This window comes from Hyla sarda, chromosome 10 (assembly GCF_029499605.1).
Source record: "Hyla sarda isolate aHylSar1 chromosome 10, aHylSar1.hap1, whole genome shotgun sequence".
Classification (NCBI taxonomy): Eukaryota; Metazoa; Chordata; class Amphibia; order Anura; family Hylidae; genus Hyla; species Hyla sarda.
Window position 1 is genome coordinate 141,760,583 of NC_079198.1, and position 20,910 is coordinate 141,781,492.

Genomic DNA, 20,910 nt, shown 5'->3' on the forward strand with positions numbered 1-20,910 from the left:
ATACATAATATACTATACACAATATACATAATATACTATACACAATATACATATTGTACAATATACATAATATACTATACACAATATACATATTGTACAATATACATAATATACTATACACAATATACACAATATACATAATATACTATACACAATATACATATTGTACAATATACATAATATACTATACACAATATACACAATATACATAATATACTATACACAATAAACGTATTGTACAATATACATAATATACTATACACAATATACATATTGTACAATATACATAATATACTATACACAATATACACAATATACATAATATACTATACACAATATACACAATATACATAATATACTATACACAATATACATATTGTACAATATACATAATATACTATACACAATATACATAATATCCACAATACAGAGGAGCTGTCAGTAAACCTCAGTCCAGCAGTCAGTAATTACACAGTATAACAGAGGGGACTCACTGCGCAGCTGCAGCCGTTGCTCCTCCTCCTCCAGCACCAGGCCCGCCGCTCTCCGGTCTCCCCCGCAGTCCCCGTTACCGCCGCCGCCTCCTCCCGGTCTCCGGTCACCTCGTGGGAGAGCACCGTCAGCCCCGCCCACTCCCCAGCTCTATACTGCTGCTGCTGCACGGTCCAGCCTCCCTGCTCCGTAAACACAGCGATGATTGGCTCAGCGGTATGCCTATCAACAAACTGGCGTCTCTGATTGGTTTATGTTGAATTAGCGTCCTGAGAAGCGTGACCGGATTGGTGGTGCGGAGTGTCAATCAATTTGACGCATTGGATGTGAGAATGTCATTGTAGTCTAGACTGTCAGTCATGGGTCTATCTGCCAACTGCGGCTGTCCAGGCACTACAACTCCCAGAATGCCTGACGGATATATTTAGAGGGAGTTCTTCCAAATCAGTGTTTTTCAACCAGTTTGCTTCCAGCTGTCTGGAGTTGTTAGTTGTGCAACAGCTGGAGGCACACTGGTAGGGAAACTGACAAAAACGAACATTAATTCCGAGTTAAAGAACAGCTTTAGGGTCTATTCACACTATGATTTGATGCGCAGGATTTTCTGCTGAAGATTTCACTGTAAACTGAATGACTTGAAATCCTGCGCATAAAATCTGCGCAGAATACTGTACGTGTGAATATACCCTAAAAAGCCCCAGTGTGCATTCTCCCTTGTATACTAATATTATAGGTAACATTGGTTTCAGTATACAGGATTTGGTCAGTAACAGAATGATGGTAATATGTATGGTGATAAAGTTCCTCCTTGTATACTGGTATTATTGGTCTCAGTATACAGGATTTGGTCAGTAACAGTATGATGGTAATATGTATGGTGATAATATCCCTCCTTGTATACTGGTAATATTGGTCTCAGTATACAGGATTTGGTCAGTAACAGTATGATGGTAATGTGTATAGTGATAATATTCCTACCTGTATACTGGTATTATTGGTAATATAAGTCTCAGTATATAGGATTTGGTCAGTAACAGTATGATGGTAATATGTATAGTGATAATATTCCTCCTTGTATACTGGTATTATTGGTAATATAAGTCTCAGTATATAGGATTTGGTCAGTAACAGTATGATGGTAATATGTATAGTGATAATATTCCTCCTTGTATACTGGTATTATTGGTAATATAAGTCTCAGTATATAGGATTTGGTCAGTAACAGTATGATGGTAATATGTATAGTGATAATATTCCTCCTTGTATACTGGTATTATTGGTAATATAAGTCTCAGTATACAGGATTTGGTCAGTAACAGTATGATGGTAATATGTATAGTGATAATATTCCTCCTTGTATACTGGTATTATTGGTAATATAAGTCTCAGTATACAGGATTTGGTCAGTAACAGTATGATGGTAATATGTATAGTGATAATATTCCTCCTTGTATACTGGTATTATTGGTAATATAAGTCTCAGTATATAGGATTTGGTCAGTAACAGTATGAGGGTAAGTCATACTCCCAGAATCCCTCTGTAAAATTGTAAACGGACGGCATTCATGGAGAATATGGTTGGAGGATGCTGAACTACAACTCCCAGTATGATAGTGAAAGGAAAATGATCGTTGTGCCGTGCGTTGTTATCCCTTTAGACGCGGCGATCAAAGTTGATCGCCGTGTCTAAAATGAATGTGAAAGCTTCCCGGCAGTTCAGACGGGCTGATCGGGACCATCTCGATAAAATCGCAATGTCCCGATCAGCTAGCACGCGAGCGGAGGTCCCCTCACCTGTCTCTGTCGCGTCCAATCGGCGATTGATTGCTCCAAGCCTGAGATACAGGCTTGAGCAATCGACCACCTATAACACTGATCCATGCAAAGCTATGGCTTTGTAGGGATCAGTGTATAAGATCAGTGTGTGCAGTGTTATAGCCCCCTATGGGATAATAATGATCAGTATAAGAGATCAGTGTGTGCAGTGTTATAGCCCCCTATGGGATAATAATGATCAGTATAAGAGATCAGTGTGTGCAGTGTTATAGGTCCCTATGGGATAATAATGATCAGTATAAGAGATCAGTGTGTGCAGTGTTATAGGCCCCTATGGGATAACAATGATCAGGATGAGAAATCAGTGTGTGCAGTGTTATAGGCCCCTATGGGATAACAATGATCAGTATAAGAGATCAGTGTTTGCAGTGTTATGGCCTCCTATGGGATAACAATGATCAGTGTGTGCAGTGTTATAGTCTCCTATGGGATAACAATGATCACTGTGTGCAGTGTTATAGTCCCCTATGGGATAACAATGATCAGTGTGTGCAGTGTTATAGTCCCTATGGGATAACAATGATCAGGGTAAGAGATCAGTGTGTGCAGTGGTATAGTCTCCTATCGGATAACAATGATCAGTGTGTGCAGTGTTATAGTCTCCTATGGGATAACAGTGATCAGTGTATGCAGTGTTATAGCCCCCTATGGGATAACAATGATCAGGGTAAGAGATCAGTGTGTGCCGTGTTATAGTCTCCTATGGGATAACAATGATCAGTGTGTGCAGTGTTATAGCCCCCTATGGGATAACAATGATCAATGTAAAAGATCAGTGTGTGCAGTGTTATAGCCCCCTATGGGATAATAATGATCAGTATAAGAGATCAGTGTGTGCAGTGTTATAGGCCCCTATGGGATAACAATAATCAGTATAAGAGATCAGTGTGTGCAGTGTTATAGCCCCCTATGGGATAACAATGATCAGTATAAGAGATCAGTGTTTGCAGTGTTATGGCCTCCTATGGGATAACAATGATCAGTGTGTGCAGTGTTATAGTCCCCTATGGGATAACAATGATCACTGTGTGCAGTGTTATAGTCCCCTATGGGATAACAATGATCAGTGTGTGCAGTGTTATAGTCCCCTATGGGATAACAATGATCAGGGTAAGATATCAGTGTGTGCAGTGTTATAGTCTCCTATCGGATAACAATGATCAGTGTGTGCAGTGTTATAGTCTCCTATGGGATAATAGTGATCAGTGTATGCAGTGTTATAGCCCCCTATAGGATAAAAATGATCAGTGTGTGCAGTGTTATAGTCTCCTATCGGATAACAATGATCAGTGTGTGCAGTGTTATAGTATCCTATGGGATAACAGTGATCAGTGTATGCAGTGTTATAGCCCCCTATGGGATAACAATGATCAGTGTGTGCCGTGTTATAGTCTCCTATGGGATAACAATGATCAGGGTAAGAGATCAGTGTGTAAAGTGTTATAGTCTCCTATGGGATAACAATGATCAGTGTGTGCAGTGTTTTAGTCTCCTATGGGAAAACAATGATCAGTGTGTGCAGTGTTTTAGTCTCCTATGGGAAAACAATGATCAGTGTTTGCAGTGTTATAGTCCCCTATGGGATAACAATGATCAGTGTGTGCAGTATTATAGTCCCCTATGGGATAACAATGATCAGTGTTTGCAGTGTTATAGTCTCCTATGGGATAACAATGATCAGTGTGTACAGTGTTATGGTCCCCTATGGGATAACAATGATCAGTGTGTGCAGTGTTATAGTCTCCTATGGGATAACAATGATCAGTGTGTGGGAGCTATAACATTGCAAAAAAAACCTGTGAAAAAAAAAGTTAATAAAGATCAATTAACCCCTTCCCAAATAAAAGTTTGAATCACCCCCCTTTTCCCATAAAAAAACCCCAGTGTAAATAAAAATAAACATATGTGGTATCGCCGCATGCGGAAATGTCTGAATTATACAAATATATCATTAATTAAACCACACGGTCAATGGCGTACGTGCAAAAAAATTCCAAAATAGTGTATTTTTGGTCACTTTTATATCATGAAAAAATTAATAAAAAGCGATCAGAAAGTCCGATCAATACAAAAATGGTACCGATAAAAACTTCAGGTTATGGCGCAAAAAATGAGCCCTCATACCGGCCCGTATGCAGACAAATAGGGGTTATAGGGGTCAGAAGATGAGAATTTTTTATGTATACATTTTCCTGCATGTAGTTATGATTTTTTCCAGAAGTACGAAAAAATGAAACCTATATAAGTAGGGGATCATTTTAACCGTATGGACCTACAGAATAAAGATAAGGTGTCATTTTCACCTTAGAAAAGGAGCCCCCAAAATTTACAAAATGGCACTTTTTCTTCAATTTTGTCGCACAATGAATTTTTTTGCCGTTTCGCCGTGGATTTTTTGGTAAAATGACTAATGTCAGTGCAAATAGAATTGGTGACGCAAAATAAAACCATAATATGGAATTTCATGTGCTAAATTGAAAGCGTTATGATTTTTAGAAGGTGATGAGGAAAACATGAAAAAGCAAAAACGGGAAAACCCTGCATCCTTAAGGGGTTAAAATACATATATTATTCTTATTATTACCCTTTCCATTATATTACACTTTATATCACATTCATTTCCGTCCTTTATCTCCCGGCAGCGGCCATTCAGGCGTCTCAGACGGAGATTTGTGTGACCATGGCAACAGACGCTTCATGGTGGACGAAACCATTCAATCGCTCAACAGGGGGGATTTCATGGTTATAAGTGACTGAGAGGCTTGTTATTCTGTCTTGTTGCTTGTATAACAGGAGCCGATATTATAGAACTGTACATTATAACAAGAGACTCGGTGACTGATGTAATACTCCGGGCGTTTACTGTCATATTCATAGGTTCATGACGGATCCCCCCATAAGATGATAGTTCAACTCAAACGGATCCTGACAGGGAAGATGGCAGCGCGGAGCTGAAGAAAGGAGGTAACTGTGTGTGAGGGGAAGGGAGGCTGGGACTTGTAGTTATACAGAGAGGGGAACAAGGGAGGCTGGGACTTGTAGTCCTACAGAGCGGGGGACAAGGGAGGCTGGGACTTGTAGTACTACAGACAGGGGAACAAGGGAGGCTGGGACTTGTAGTCCTACAGAGAGGGGAACAAGGGAGGCTGGGACTTGTAGTCCTACAGACAGGAGAACAAGGGAGGCTGGGACTTGTAGTCCTACAGACAGGAGAACAAGGGAGGCTGGGACTTGTAGTCCTACAGACAGGAGAACAAGGGAGGCTGGGACTTGTAGTCCTACAGAGAGGGGAACAAGGGAGACTGGGACTTGTAGTACTACAGACAGGGGAACAAGGGAGGCTGGGACTTGTAGTCCTACAGAGAGGGGAACAAGGGAGTCTGGGACTTGTAGTTATACGGAGAGGGGAACAAGGGAGGCTGGGACTTGTAGTTATACGGAGAGGGGAACAAGGGAGGCTGGGACTTGTAGTTATACGGAGAGGGGAACAAGGGAGTCTGGGACTTGTAGTTATACGGAGAGGGGAACAAGGGAGGCTGGGACTTGTAGTCCTACAGAGAAGGGAAGAGGGGAGGCTGGGACTTGTATTTCTACAGAGAAGGGAACAAGGGAGGCTGGGACTTGTAGTCCTACAGAGAGGGAAACAAGGGAGGCTGGGACTTGTAGTCCTACAGAGAAGGGAAGAGGGGAGGCTGGGACTTGTAGTTCTACAGAGAAGGGAACAAGGGAGGCTGGGACTTGTAGTCCTACAGAGAGGGAAACAAGGGAGGCTGGGACTTGTAGTTCTACAGAGAAGGGAACAAGGGAGGCTGGGACTTGTAGTCCTACAGAGAGGGGAACAAGTTAGGCAGGGACTTGTAGTCCTACAGAGGAGGGAACATGGGAGGCTGGGATTTGTAGTCCTACAGAGAGGGGAACAAGGGAGGCTGGGACTTGTAGTTCTACAGAGAGGGGAACAAGGGAGGCTGGGACTTGTAGTTCTACAGAGCGGGGAACAAGGGATGAGGAGTTTGGGATTTGTAATTCTATGGGGGGCAAGGGAGGCTGGGACTTGTAGTTCCACAAAGAGGGGAATAAAGGAGGCTGGGATTTGTAGTTCTACAGAGAGCAAGGGGAGGATAGGACACGTGAACTTGTAGTTCTACAGAGCGGGGGACAAGGGAGGCTGGGACTTGTAGTTACAGAGAGGGGGCAATTTGTAATTATAGAGGGGGGGGCTCAAGGAAGGCTAGTATGTGTAATTCTACATAGAGGAAGGCGAAAAAGGAGGCTGGGACTTTTAGTTCTACAGAGAATAAGGGGGAGAAGAGAGGCTGGGGCTTGTAGTTATACCAAGAGGGAAACAAGGGAGAGGTTACAGGACTATATAGGGGATATGTTACTATCTGCAGTGATCCCCAACTGGCTGTTTTAACACTACAATTACCAGCATGCCTTTAATATTTTGGCATAATTTGCACCCAATTTTTTTTTTTTTTAGATAGATTTTTCAATAAATCTCCCCCATTGTTTGATAATTAGCTGGAAACCAATCTGGTTGTGTTTCCCAACCAGTGTACCTCCAGCTGTTGCAAAACTACAACTCCCAGCATGTGCTGTCCGGGCATGCTGGGAGTTGTAGTTTTGCAACAGCTGGAGGCACACTGGTTGGGAAAGACTGCAATAGTGAAATATGAAACCCACGTGGTATTTTTTCTTTGATATTTTTAGACTCAGGGATAGTTTTCCAAAATTACAGCGTGCTCTAAGTTTGGCGTTTTTCCTCCCATACATTTCTATGGCAGGAAACAAAAAAAAAAAAAAAAAAACAACGTGGATTTCAAAATAAATATATATTTTTTCTGGTGCTCCCCTCCAGTACTTCCAAATAAATTCTTGAGTCCCATGAAAATAGAATCCCATGATTTGTAATGAAAAAACTAAGTGAAAAACAAATAATAATCAAAAGGAAACAAAAAAAAAATAAAAAATAAAATGCCTGCTGCGCACTTCATCGGTTATTACTCATGATATTAGGTGGACTCAGGAGTGAGACCCGGTGCGATCTAAAATTTTGATGTGTCCAAGGTTTTTGCAAGTGACAGTAAGCCTTTAAAAAAATAAATAAAAAAAATACACTTCCTAAAACAAAAATGCCTATAAACACTACAAAAAGTACAACATATTCTTTTAAATTTGTGCTTATTACTTGCAGGTACAAGTAGAATTCAAGTACTAGGTGTAAATGTTCCCTATGGCCATGTTCACACAACTTACAAACGTTAAAGAGTACCTGTCCTATCACGTGAAAATAATAATGCTTCTATATGTTCCTTATTAGGTCATGCAGATTCTTTAAATGATCACTCTCGTTAAAACAAATTTTTGCTATTTTACTCCTTATGGTAAATAAAACATCTTTCTAATGTACTTTGTTTAAAAAAAAATAATAAAGTTTTATTTGTGTTTAAAAAAGCTGCCACTAGGTGTCTCCCTACTTGTCCAGAGCACATTTACCCCCATCTCTTGCACAGACTTTGGACTCCTGCTGGCCTGGCTGAAGTCCAAAATCAGGAAATGCAGTCTGGAGTGCTGAGGGGGGGTGTGTGTGCTGCCTTAGCCAATGATAGTTCATCTCACACTGCTTTGGGCTGTGTGTGTGTAGCAGAGTGAGGGAGGAAGTTCTCCCCTGTATGGCTTCAGATGATGTCACGCCTGCTGGGGAACACCCCTTCCCAGTCTGTGAAAAATACAGAGCAATATCAAGGTAGAAAACTAAAAAATAATAAAAAATAAAGGCCGGGGGTGGTTTATCATGATGGGGGCAGTGAGCTGGGGGGTTTATAACATTTAACAAGATCATGACAGGTAATCTTTAAAGGATTGTGGTATAGACAGGGCCGGCCCAAGACAATGCTGCCTCCCCCTCTCAAAAAAAGTACTATGTCATGGCATATCATGAGGACATGATCAAGAAAACACAATTCTGTTGTTTTTTTTTTCTCACCATTTACCGTACAGGATTAATAATATTATAATTTTATAGTTTGGACAATTACGCATGCGGCAATACCTAATGGGGGAGATTTATCAAAACCTATGCAGAGTAAAAGTGGTGCAGTTGCTCATAGCAACCGGCTGAAAACAGCTGGGGGATGCCGGGTATGGAGTCAGGAGCCCGCTCCATACACCCTGAGAGGCACCATGACGGACTAGGTTTGTCATGGATCGCGAAGGGGTCAAAAATCTTCTTGGGGCGGCACCTGTGAAGGTGATGCCAGGGTCCAAAGGACCCAGTAGGACCCATTGTGGGCCGGCTATGGGTATGGGGATCCCTAGTGGTCTTTTTTATAAGCCATGATTTCTATAAAAAGGAGATAAACATTTTCTTATGAAGTATATAAGAAAGGTCTATGTTTGGCCGAGATGTACAACATATAAAAAGTTTTTGAATCTGACAGCACATTTGCGCTCTACAAGAGCTATAACTCACCATTACAGTTGGATTCAGGAGTGAGACACTGTGCAATCTAAATTCTTGACGTGTCTAAGCGACATGTCAAATGTTTTTACAAATGATCGAAATGCTTAAAAAGAACAAAAAAACAACAACAAAAACACTTTGTAAAACAAAAATGTGTTTAAAAACTCCAAAAATTACAATAAAGCTTGAAGATCTGGGACCCATTAAAGTACTAGATGTGAATGTTCCTTAAGGCCATGTTCACACAACATAAAACTGACTGTTTTATTATCTGTTTATGGCTGAAGAAACAGACAAAAAACTAAAACAAAAAAAAAAACTGCCTTTTTTAGTGTGTGAACACGCCCCAAGCCTGGGATCACCCATAGTATTTGATCAGTATTTGTAGCCAAAACCTGGAATGGGTCCAGAGCACAGAATAGACTACAATGGAAAGATTTGCAATGTTTTCTGATTTTTCCCCTCCCTGGTTTTGCCTTCAAATACGAGGTGTGAACCTGGCCTAAAACCAGTAGGATGTGCAGTTATTAGAGGTCTTTCCCCGATCCTGATTCTGTCTTTGATCCTGATTCTGTCTCCGATCCAAATTCTATCTCCGATCCTGATTCTGTCTCAGATCCTGATTCTGTCTCCGACCCTGATTCTGTCTCCGATCCTGATTCTGTCTCCGATCCTGATTCTGCCTCCGATCCTGATTCTGCCTCCGATCCTGATTCTGCCTCCGATCCTGATTCTGTCTCCCATCCTGATTCTGTCTCCGATCCTGATTCTGTCTCCGATCCTGATTCTGTCTCCGATCCTGATTCTGTCTCCGATCCTGATTCTGCCTCCGATCCTGATTCTGCCTCCGATCCTGATTCTGCCTCCGATCCTGATTCTGCCTCCGATCCTGATTCTGCCTCCGATGCTGATTCTGCCTCCGATCCTGATTCTGCCTCCGATGCTGATTCTGCCTCCGATGCTGATTCTGCCTCCGATGCTGATTCTGCCTCCGATGCTGATTCTGCCTCCGATGCTGATTCTGCCTCCGATGCTGATTCTGCCTCCGATGCTGATTCTGCCTCCGATGCTGATTCTGCCTCCGATGCTGATTCTGCCTCCGATGCTGATTCTGCCTCCGATGCTGATTCTGCCTCCGATGCTGATTCTGCCTCCGATGCTGATTCTGCCTCCGATGCTGATTCTGCCTCCGATGCTGATTCTGCCTCCGATGCTGTTTCGGCCTCCGATGCTGATTCGGCCTCCGATCCTGATTCGGCCTCCGATCCTGATTCGGCCTCCGATCCTGATTCGGCCTCCGATCCTGATTCTGTCTCTTATCCTGATTCTGCCTCCGATCCTGATTCTGTCTCCCATTCTGTTTCTGCCTCCGATGCTGATTCTGCCTCCGATGCTGATTCTGCCTCCGATGCTGATTCTGCCTCCGATGCTGATTCGGCCTCCGATGCTGATTCGGCCTCCGATGCTGATTCGGCCTCCGATGCTGATTCGGCCTCCGATCCTGATTCGGCCTCCGATCCTGATTCGGCCTCCGATCCTGATTCGGCCTCCGATCCTGATTCTGTCTCTTATCCTGATTCTGCCTCCGATCCTGATTCTGTCTCTTATCCTGATTCTGCCTCCGATCCTGATTCTGTCTCCCATTCTGTTTCTGCCTCCGATCCAGATTCTGTCCCCTATTCTGATTCTATCTCTAAACTCAGGGCTTGTGGAAGTGAGTGAGTGTAAGATCTCATTCAGTCACGTCCAGGAAGAGTTTTCATGTGTACATAGAATCCTTCTGATCCAATGGGGCATTCTTTGAATTCCAGTTTTTTAATCCTCTCCCGGCCTCCATGCTCTGGTGATATTACGGAGGTTCCTGTTCCATTTCCCCCAGGGCCGCACATTTTTCTCTCCGCAGACATTGTTGTGGAGACGTGCTCCCGTGCGCCCTCTGCTTCCTCGTTGCTCCTGGCCATACTTTATGACTTACGGACACTTATACATGTTACATTGTTTTCAACAGAAACTTTGGACTCACATGACTTCAGTCGGACGTACAGATTGGACAAGTGTTGGCCAAACCCAACTATTTAGGCAGGACCAGGCCACTATCTAATGTATATAGTGACCTCCCAATTCTTCCCCCAACGACTGATGTCTGACATATTGGATTTCAGCTGCCCGACCCTTTTGTTCTGGTGAAGATAAGCCGCTTTCTCCCCTCCTGTCATTCAGAACACATGCATGCTTGGCTGAGCTGAGCATGTATATGTGTATGGGGGGGGGGGGGGGGGATTGCTGTTTGCTTGGCTGAAGCCTTGTTCCTCCTCTCCTTCCCGGTATGTTATAGGGCCCGGGTATCTTACTTGTCTTACTAAGTTGTTGTAGATGAAGGGCGGCAGGTGGGATACCCTTCTTCTAGGACCTGTGGTGAAGTTGAGGTGAAGTCCAATCAGGTCCCTGTTGTCCAACAGTTCTGAAGAGGATACTGGTGCGGTTCATATCCACTTATAATCTTCAACCCTGTTCTAATGCATTAGAAAAAAGTCAGTCAGCGCATTCTTCTTCTTCTTCATTCTTCCCATCAGTTACTGCCCCCACCCCAGTGGTCAGCTGATCGTCTTGTTCTTCAGAGCAGGAGCCTCTCTTTGCTGCAGACTCCCCTAGAACACCCATTTGTACTTGTGTGACAGAGGCACAGTTCAGTAGGACCTGGTGGCACACTTCAGTAGAGCATGGTGACACAGTTCAATAGTGGCATGGTGGCACAGTTCCTTAGGGGCATGGTGACACAGTTCAGTAGGGCATGGTGGCACAGTTCCTTAGTGGCATGGTGGCACAATTAATTAGGGCATGGTATCACATGGTGGACACTTCAGTAGGACATGGTGGCACAGTTCATTAGGACATGGTGTCACAGTTCATTAGGGGCATGGTGGCACAGTTCATTAGGACATTGTGGCACAATTAATTAGGGCATGGTATCACAGTTCAGTAGGACATGGTGGCACAGTTTATTAGGACATGGTGGCATTGTTAATCAGTGGCATGGTGGCACAGTTCAGTAGGACATGGTGGCGCAGCTCATTAGGGGCATGGTATTACAGTTCAGTAGGACATGGTGGCCCAGTTCATTAGGGGCATGGTATGACAGTTCAGTAGGACATGGTGGCACAGTTCATTAGGGGCATGGTATTACAGTTCAGTAGAGCATGGTGTTACAGTTCATTAGGGGCATGGTATTACAGTTCATTAGGGGCATGGTATTACAGTTCATTAGGGGCATGGTATTACAGTTCATTAGGGGCATGGTATTACAGTTCAGTAGGGCATGGTGGCACAGTTCATTAGGGGCATGGTATTACAGTTCAGTAGGGGCATGGTATTACAGTTCATTAGGGGCATGGTATTACAGTTCATTAGGGGCATGGTATTACAGTTCATTAGGGGCATGGTATTACAGTTCAGTAGGACATGGTATTACAGTTCAGTAGGACATGGTATTACAGTTCAGTAGGACATGGTATTACAGTTCAGTAGGACATGGTATTACAGTCCAGTAGGACATGGTATTACAGTTCATTAGGGGCATGGTATTACAGTTCAGTAGGGCATGGTGGCACAGTTCATTAGGGGCATGGTATTACAGTTCAGTAGGACATGGTGGCACAGTTCATTAGGGGCATGGTATTACAGTTCAGTAGGGGCATGGTATTACAGTTCAGTAGGACATGGTATTACAGTTCATTAGGGGCATGGTATTACAGTTCATTAGGGGCATGGTATTACAGTTCATTGGGGGCATGGTATTACAGTTCAGTAGGACATGGTATTACAGTTCAGTAGGACATGGTATTACAGTTCATTAGGGGCATGGTATTACAGTTCAGTAGGACATGGTATTACAGTTCAGTAGGACATGGTATTACAGTTCAGTAGGACATGGTATTACAGTTCAGTAGGACATGGTATTACAGTTCAGTAGGACATGGTATTACAGTTCAGTAGGACATGGTATTACAGTTCATTAGGGGCATGGTATTACAGTTCAGTAGGACATGGTATTACAGTTCAGTAGGACATGGTATTACAGTTCAGTAGGACATGGTATTACAGTTCAGTAGCACATGGTATTACAGTTCAGTAGGGCATGGTATTACAGTTCAGTAGGACATGGTATTACAGTTCAGTAGGACATGGTATTACAGTTCAGTAGGACATGGTATTACAGTTCAGTAGGACATGGTATTACAGTTCAGTAGGGCATGGTATTACAGTTCAGTAGGACATGGTATTACAGTTCAGTAGGACATGGTATTACAGTTCAGTAGGGCATGGTATTACAGTTCAGTAGGGCATGGTGGTACAGCTATTTACCGAGTGTTGTGGCAGACTTGATAAAGCCCTGGGGGCACAATTCTTCTTTTTTATGTTTTTTTTGGCCTTTGCTCCGTTTGCTCAGAATTCTCATGGATCTTTCCTCAAGTGACCGGAAATGTACTCGGTTGGCTTTTTCTGTCGCACTGCCCCAAAACTGATTGTGTGCCACAATAGGAACCAGAATAGTAAATACAGTGAAAACAGTGAGTCAAGAAGGAATTCGCCTAAACATAAAACACCAATAGTAAATCAGGCCGACGTGCGGCCTCCGCTTTTATTTCATCCTTATCGCTCCTCGCGGACATTGTGCGTCCTCTCTCGGGTCAATCGCGTCTTTTCAGCTTTGTAGTAATAGTCATTATATCTACGGCGACCAACTGTTCTCAGATCAATTCCAGGGGATTATGGGATTTAGTGACGTCATCAAACTAAACAATAAAGATATTACTCCTGTTAACCAGACACATAACAAAAGGAGACGCCGCTTCTTTAAGACTCTGGTGCATTAACCCTTTGGTGCTCTGAGAAGGCAAAATATTCTAAACCCCCTCCATTGATCCACAACCCCCGTCAGATGAGTGAAATACAGATACATTTTTTGCATACATATTACAGGGCACCAGTCCCAGCCTGGCCATGGGTCCGATGACCTGAGCTGACAGCATTATAGGATCTATCATTGGGTTCTATAATAAGGATCTATCATAGGGATCTATAATATTAATCGGTAATAGGATCCTATAATTTGGGTACGGTCACATGTGCATATTTTGCTACAGATTTTCCCCAGATGACAAAATTAGCTACATAAAATCTGCAGCAAAATATATATATGAGAAGATACCATTAGGATCTTTCATAGGATGACTATACATCAGAGTTTTCGTGTAACCCGACCATTGTGCGCTAATCAGCAGAAATCTACGGTAAATTCGTCAGCAGAACAGGAAATATTCCGCCATCATCATCATTGTCGTATCGATAGAAATGTCTGGATCCATGTACGTCGCCTGTGGAGTTGGGTTTATAAATGGAGAGATGAGGTTTCATGATCTGCTTTTAAAGGGGAAGTTCACTTTTTAAAGGCTGGAGCTTCTCTCCTAATGTGTCTGTTTTAGTAAATAATTCTATCCTGAAATATGGCAATTCTGGAGAGTCATTACTTAGAACTCTGCATTGTTTTGTTCCTCTGTTATTCCTCCTGAAAATGTCTATATGCCTAAATTGCAGCCCTGCATTACCCGTAGGTATCTGCTCCCCCAATCACATAAAAATCTGCATCATCAGCTATAACCCCTTATAACATCCACTATTTTCCTTTTTAAGGTCCATTGTAAAGAGGATTTGCAAGATACATGATGACAAGGTGGGAGACTGTCTTTACCCAAAATCGGGTTATACCGCCGCACATACAGAGATGGAAGCACAGCTCGGGGGACACGGTCGGCTTTCAGATTTTCCTTGGTGCCCTGGAGGGGATCCCCAGCAGACAGGTGAGTGGAGCAGTGGGGCCGAACTGTGGGATACTATGTTCTTGTTATAATAATTGCACAATACGTGTGTACGGTTCCAAAATCATCAGCCATCAGGCCAGGTTTACACAGGTTGGAACCGCTAAAGGTTTTCACAGCAATTCTAATGAAAAGCCACATGACAAATTTGTATTAAATCATGTGGATAACTCTAATAAGTGAAATGAAAAATACATGAACTACTTTACCGATCCCCTGGCACTGCCACGCTGAGGTCTGCCGTCCTCCCCTGGTCTCTTGTCTTCCAGAGCAATGGTATTGGGAGTACCCTTTTTTAATTTTATTTAAACATTAAGGGTCTATTCACACGTACAGTATCAAATCTGCTTAGAATACTGTACGTGTGAATAGACCATAAAGGGGTTATTTTGGTATCAGAAAAATAAGATAAATAACTCACTAATATAGTGTTATCACAAATGGTACTGCTTTCAGGATGTTTTTGGTTGAAATATTCTTGACAGGAAGTTGTTTAGCCCTCTCATTGTCAGTGTGGTGTTGTCTTAAGTTTCCAGCTCCTTCCTCTATCCTGAAAGGAAGTTGTTTTGTCCTCTTATTGTTAGTGTTGTGTTGTCTCAACAGCTCCCCAGCTCCTTCCTCTCTCTTGACAGGAAGTTGTGTAGTCCTTCATTGTCAGTGTGGTTTTGTCTCAGCAGCTTCCTGGCTCCTCCCTCTCTTCCGACAAGAAGTTGTGTAGCACTCTCATTGTCTGTGTGCTGTTGTCTCAGGAGACATGGCTGGATCATGTCTCTGAGCTCTAGCTCTGCCCCCTGAGTGATGTCATTTCCTCTGACCAGCCCCTACAGCAACATCACCATCATCATATACCTATATCTTATGCTGAACAATGCCAAAGTCAAAGGAGCAGACAGGGAATGAATGCATCAGGTGCTGGAATCTTTCTGTTTGATTGTCTGCTGTGAAATGAGATGTTCTGCACCATCTCTGGGCTGGGATCAGGCAGGATGGGAGCCTGTGATAAAGAGCAAAAGAGAGAAACCAATGCATTCTGGGAATTGTAGAACTGAGCAACCGCTCAACTAAGAATTACAGTGATTATCTGACATAGGAAGCGACCCATAAAACAAATGGATTTTAAGGGATTTCAAAACAAGTAAGCAATGCTTTATGCTTCTGCAGCATTTTTATTATATTTTTTACCTGACATTGGAGTGCCCCTTTAATATAAACTTTTAGATTTGTTACAGCAGACACAAGGCTTTGTCTACTGATTTAATCTTCTTTATTGAATTTATTGGGTTAAATCTGCAACAAGAAGTTTGATCTTTAGCCTCATGTGTAACGTAAGGATTCCGTGCACAGACGCTCCGCAGCAATTCTGTAATGTGTGAACTCATCTTTATCCTGAGTTACCTACATATGATTTCTTAACACAATTCTACAATCCCTCTCGGAGACATTAAACCTCTAGTTATCGCCGCCTTAGCCTTATGGCGCCAATTATGTCATTTTTTGTGGAATTGCTCTTTGTGTACAATGCAGAAACTACGTCATTGCTTTCTGAATATACAGCAGATGTAGCAGAGCTGCACCGGTCATTTAAAAGTCGTTTCCTTTTGTTTACCAAAAAATTGTAAAAGTTTTGATTGTTTGGTGTCTGAGTGTTTGTTTCCCAACCTGTGTGCCTCCAGCTGTTGCAAATCTGCAAGGCTTGTTGCATAAACAGACAAAAAACCAATTTGTGCAGTTGACAGCTACTAAGGGCCGAGGTTAAATAGGATGTTCACCTATACTCAAAAGGTACTACAAAAAAATATAATAAAAATCCAGACCTCAAGGACCTCACCAAAAATGGTGAATGATGTAGATAATAATATATATAATGATACATGATATTAATCAGGAGACCGTGTTTTATTAAAATAACATACAATATAAAACATTAATCCTAGCACAGGGCCATTGTGATAGGATCCTAAACAGATACAATTAATATTTGCAGCTGACGGACACTCAGAGACTGCTTAAAGGGGTACTCCCCTGCTCAGCGTTTAGAACAAAATGTTCTGAACGCTGGAGCCGGCGCCGGGAGCTCGTGATGTTATAGCCCTGCCCCCTCATGCTGTCACGCCCCACCCCCTCAATGCAAGTCTATGCGAGGGGGCGTGACAACCGTCACGCCCCTGCCCATAGACTTGCATTGAGGGGGTGAGGCGTGACATCAAAAGGGGCGGGGCTATGACGTCACAAGCTCCCGGCTCCAGCGTTCGGAACAGTTTGCTCCAAACGCTAAGCAGGGGAGTACCCCTTTAATGTTATGGATGCCGGATTATTGGATATCGGACATAGCAATATATAGTCACGGATAGGGCTGGGCGGTATACTGGTTCATACCGAATACCGAATTTTTTGGGCTGCACGATATGAATTTTCCCCCATACCGCAATACCGGTTGGGCCCCTCCCCCTCGGGAATGTATTATCAGCCCAGTGCTGTCCCCACATCGGGGAACTAATCCTATGTGACCCGCCAGCGGCTGTCCGGGCATGCTGGAAGTTGAAGTTTTGCAACAGCTGGAGGTCTGCAGGTTGGAGACCACTGCTGTACGCTGTATCCCTATGCCCGGCTGCAAAAGATAAAGGAAATAAACTGTAACTTACCTACGTCGGCCACACGCTGGGGATGGGAACGTCGGACAGCCGTCAGCCTATCACCGCCCAGAGCGATGTCCTGCCCCTGCCAGTGATAGGCTGAGCCCACTGTCATGTAAGGAGCTCTGGCCGGCTTCATGCGCTCAGCCTATCACTGGCCGGGGTGGGACATCACTCCGGCCGGTGATAGGCTGACGGATGTCCGACGTTCCCGTCCCCAGTGTGTGGCCGACGTAGGTAAGTTACAGTTTATTTCCTTTATCTTTTGCAGCCCGGGCATAGGGATACAGCGTACAGCAGTGGTCTCCAACCTGCGGACCTCCAGCTGTTACAAAACTACAACTCCCAGCATGCCCGTTGGCTGTCCAGGCATGCTGGGAGTTGTAGTTTTGTAACAGCTGGAGGTCCGCAGGTTGGAGACCACTGGTGTACATTGAGTTCCATTGCCGGCGGCCCCCAACAAAGAGGAGGAGGGCAGTGCTTGAAGGTGACATCTGTGAGTAGTACCCTGCTGGGCTGATCATTAATTGGGGGGAGCAGAACAGTGCTGGCGGGTCACATGAATTGGGGGGGGGGAAGCCGAACACCACACGCGGGTCATCTTCTGAATAGGGGATAAATTGTTTAGCACCACAGTACTCCCCTAAGGACAGAAAAACCTGGGCATGCTGGGAGTTATAGTTTTGCAACATCTGGAGGCACACCGGATAGGAAACACTTTTTTTTTTTTTTTTAGATCCCCCCGCCCCCATCATTCATTAGAATTAGCTGGGAAAAGTGCGAGCTTAAAGGGGAACTCTGGTGGAAACAAGTGGAAAACAAATGTTTTCCAATGAACTGGTGCCTGAAAGTTAAACAGATTTGTAAGTTACTTCTATTAAAAAATCTTAATCCTTCCAGTACTTAGTAGCTGCTGTATAAAACAGATAAATTTGTGAATTTCTTTTCTGTCTGACAACAGTGCTCTCTGCTGACACCTCTGTCCGTGTCAGGAACTGTCCAGATTAGAATCAAATCCCCATAGAAATCCTCTCCTGCTCTGGACAGTTCCTGACATGGACAGAGGTGGCAGCAGAGAGAACTGTGGTCAGACTGGAAAGAACTACACACATTTCTCTGTAGTATATCTGTAGTATACAGCAGCTGATAAGTACTGAAAGGGTTAAGTTTTTTAAATAGAAGTGATTTACAAATCTGTTAAACTTTCTTGCACCAGTTGATTTGAAAACATTTATTTTTCCACCAGAGTTCCCCTTTAAGCCGCTGTCTCTATCCAGTTGCATTGGATGGGCTCCTTAGACTTGTAATGAAGCCTCCCATACAGGGAACACGCTTTACCGCGGCTCTGTGCGGCTAAGGCGCGTGTCGTCGACCTCCATACAGCTCAATGGGAGAGGAGGGGTTACACAAACGCTGCATCTCAGCCTTTCGTATAGAAATACATTGAGGGGTCTTGTCGTCCGCGGCGTCATGCTGTGGCCAACACTTCTCCTGCATAGGTGAGCCATGGCAGAGCCGGGGCCCCGTACAGGAGATCGCGGGGGTCCCAGCGTTTGGACCCCCTGCGATCAGACACTTAACCCCTATCCTATGGATAAGGGATAAGTGTCTATGGCTGCAGATCTCCTTTAATAAAGTACGGTAAGTATAATTCCCAGGCAAAATAAAATCTATCACTAATATATATATATATATATATATATATATATATATATATATATACATATATAGGATAAAGCAGATAGTCGCAGCACGCCAAAAATTTGAAAAAATCAGGTGGCTTTTATTCCATACAAAGACAAGAGCAACGTTTCGGCTGCCTGTGCAGCCTTTTACAAGCATCAGGCAGCCGAAACGTTGCTCTTGTCTTTGTATGGAATAAAAGCCACCTGATTTTTTTCACATTTTTTGAGTGCTGCGACTATCTTCTTAAGGCTGTGTTCACACTACGTTTTGTACTTACGGTTCCCGTATACGGCTGGGAGAAGGGGTGGCCGGGGCTTAATCGCGGCGCCTGCACTCAGCCGTATAGGGGAACCGTATTTAATGCATGTCTATGAGCCGACCGGAGTAAACCGCTGCCTCCGGTCGGCTGCGTTTTCGGCCGTATGCGGTTTCCCGACCGCAGGCAAAAACGTGGTCGACCGCTTTTTTGTTCTTAGGATCGGTGGGGGTCTCAGAGGTCGGACCACTCCAGCTATAGACATTATGTGATTCTGGTAAAGCCTAGTGCCAGGATCGCCCCATATAGTTAAAGGTTTGTATATTAATGCCCAATTTAGTTGCCTCTTAGGCCATGTTCATATGACCGAAAATGGGCAGAATGTCCTCCCGGAAAATACAGGTGGACATTCCGCACATTTGAATGTTCCGTCCGGCTCTAGAACCGCTTGGAAATGTTCCGTCTCATAGAAGTCAATGCATTTCTGAACGGAATCCGCAGAATGGATAGAAATGACTATTCTTTCTGCAGATGTCGGGATTCAGGAATCAGCAGAATCACATTAAAATCAATGGGACTCTGCTACAGTGGAAATTCTGAGCGGAATATTCCTGCAGAATTCTGCTTGGAAATTCTGCCGTGTGAACGTTAAAAGACCCTGGTATACCCAGAAAATATATCAAATCTGTTCTAGATCTACTGTCCCTTTATGAGACGGAAATTCACTTTTGAGGGACGGTCTGCATCACAATTTTAATGCACACTAAAGGGGGAATTTATCATTAACCCCTTTAGGACCTAGGACGTATGGGTAAGTCCTGGGTCTCGGTCCTGCGATATAACGCGGGGTCACACGGTGACCCTGCATCATATCGCGGCGGGCACGGTGTCATAGTGAAGCCGGGACCCGCCTCTAATAGCTATTAACCCTTTAGCCACGCGCTCAAAGCTGAGCCGCGCGGCTAAAAATGAAAGTGAAAGTTGCCGGTTAGCTCAGGGAGCTGTTCGAGATCGCCGTGGTATAATCGCGGCATCCCGAACATCTGTAGCACAGGAGGAGGTCTCTTACCTTCCTTCCTGCAGTCCGATCGCCGATTGAATGCTTCAAGCCTGAGATCCAGGCATTCAATCGCCGAAAACACTGATTGATCCATTCCTATGGAGATCGATCAATCAGTGTAAAAGATCAGTTAATGCAATGTTATAGCCCCCCCTATAGGAGCTATAATATTGCATAAGAAAAGTGTAAAAAAAATCATTAACCCTTTAAATTATCCCTTCCCCTAATAAAAGTTTGAATCACCCGGCATTTCCCAAAAAAAAAAAAACACAGTGTAAATAAAAATAAACATATGTGGTATCGCCGCGTGCGGAAATGTCCGAATTATAAAAATATACCGCTTTTTAAACGACACGTTCAATGGCGTACGAGCAAAAAATTCAAAAGTCCAAAATAGCGCATTTTTGATCACTTTTTATACCACAAAAAAGTGAATAAAAAGTGATCAAAAAGTCTGATCAGAACAAAAATGGTACCGCTAAAAACCCCATACCGCCCTGAACACAGAAAAATAAAAAAGTTATAGGGGTCAGAAGATGACAATTTTAAACGTATAAATTTTCCTGCATGTAGTTATGATTTTTTTCTGAAGTGCGACAAAATCAAAC

The 20,910-nt window shown here is 43.5% G+C and overlaps 2 protein-coding genes across 9 annotated transcripts in view; one reads left to right on the forward strand and one right to left on the reverse strand.

Annotated features, from left to right (window-relative positions):
- Nucleotides 1-5,019, reverse strand: part of KCNAB2 (potassium voltage-gated channel subfamily A regulatory beta subunit 2) — a 210,898-nt gene extending 205,879 nt beyond the window's left edge. Inside the window, exon 1 of one of the 7 annotated variants that reach the window (XM_056544493.1) lies at nucleotides 4,913-5,019. The gene's annotated coding sequence lies outside the window, so the exon portion shown is untranslated. The other 6 variants (XM_056544503.1, XM_056544500.1, XM_056544491.1 and 3 more) reach the window with 6 other exon arrangements.
- Nucleotides 567-20,910, forward strand: part of NPHP4 (nephrocystin 4) — a 292,086-nt gene continuing 271,742 nt past the window's right edge. Inside the window, exons 1-3 of one of the 2 annotated variants that reach the window (XM_056544490.1) lie at nucleotides 567-708; nucleotides 5,206-5,292; nucleotides 14,483-14,649. In XM_056544490.1, the coding sequence (XP_056400465.1) occupies nucleotides 14,512-14,649 (138 nt within the window). In that variant the 5' untranslated portion in view covers nucleotides 567-708; nucleotides 5,206-5,292; nucleotides 14,483-14,511. Of the gene's footprint in view, nucleotides 709-5,155; nucleotides 5,293-14,482; nucleotides 14,650-20,910 lie in introns of those variants that run through there. The other variant, XM_056544489.1, reaches the window with a different exon arrangement.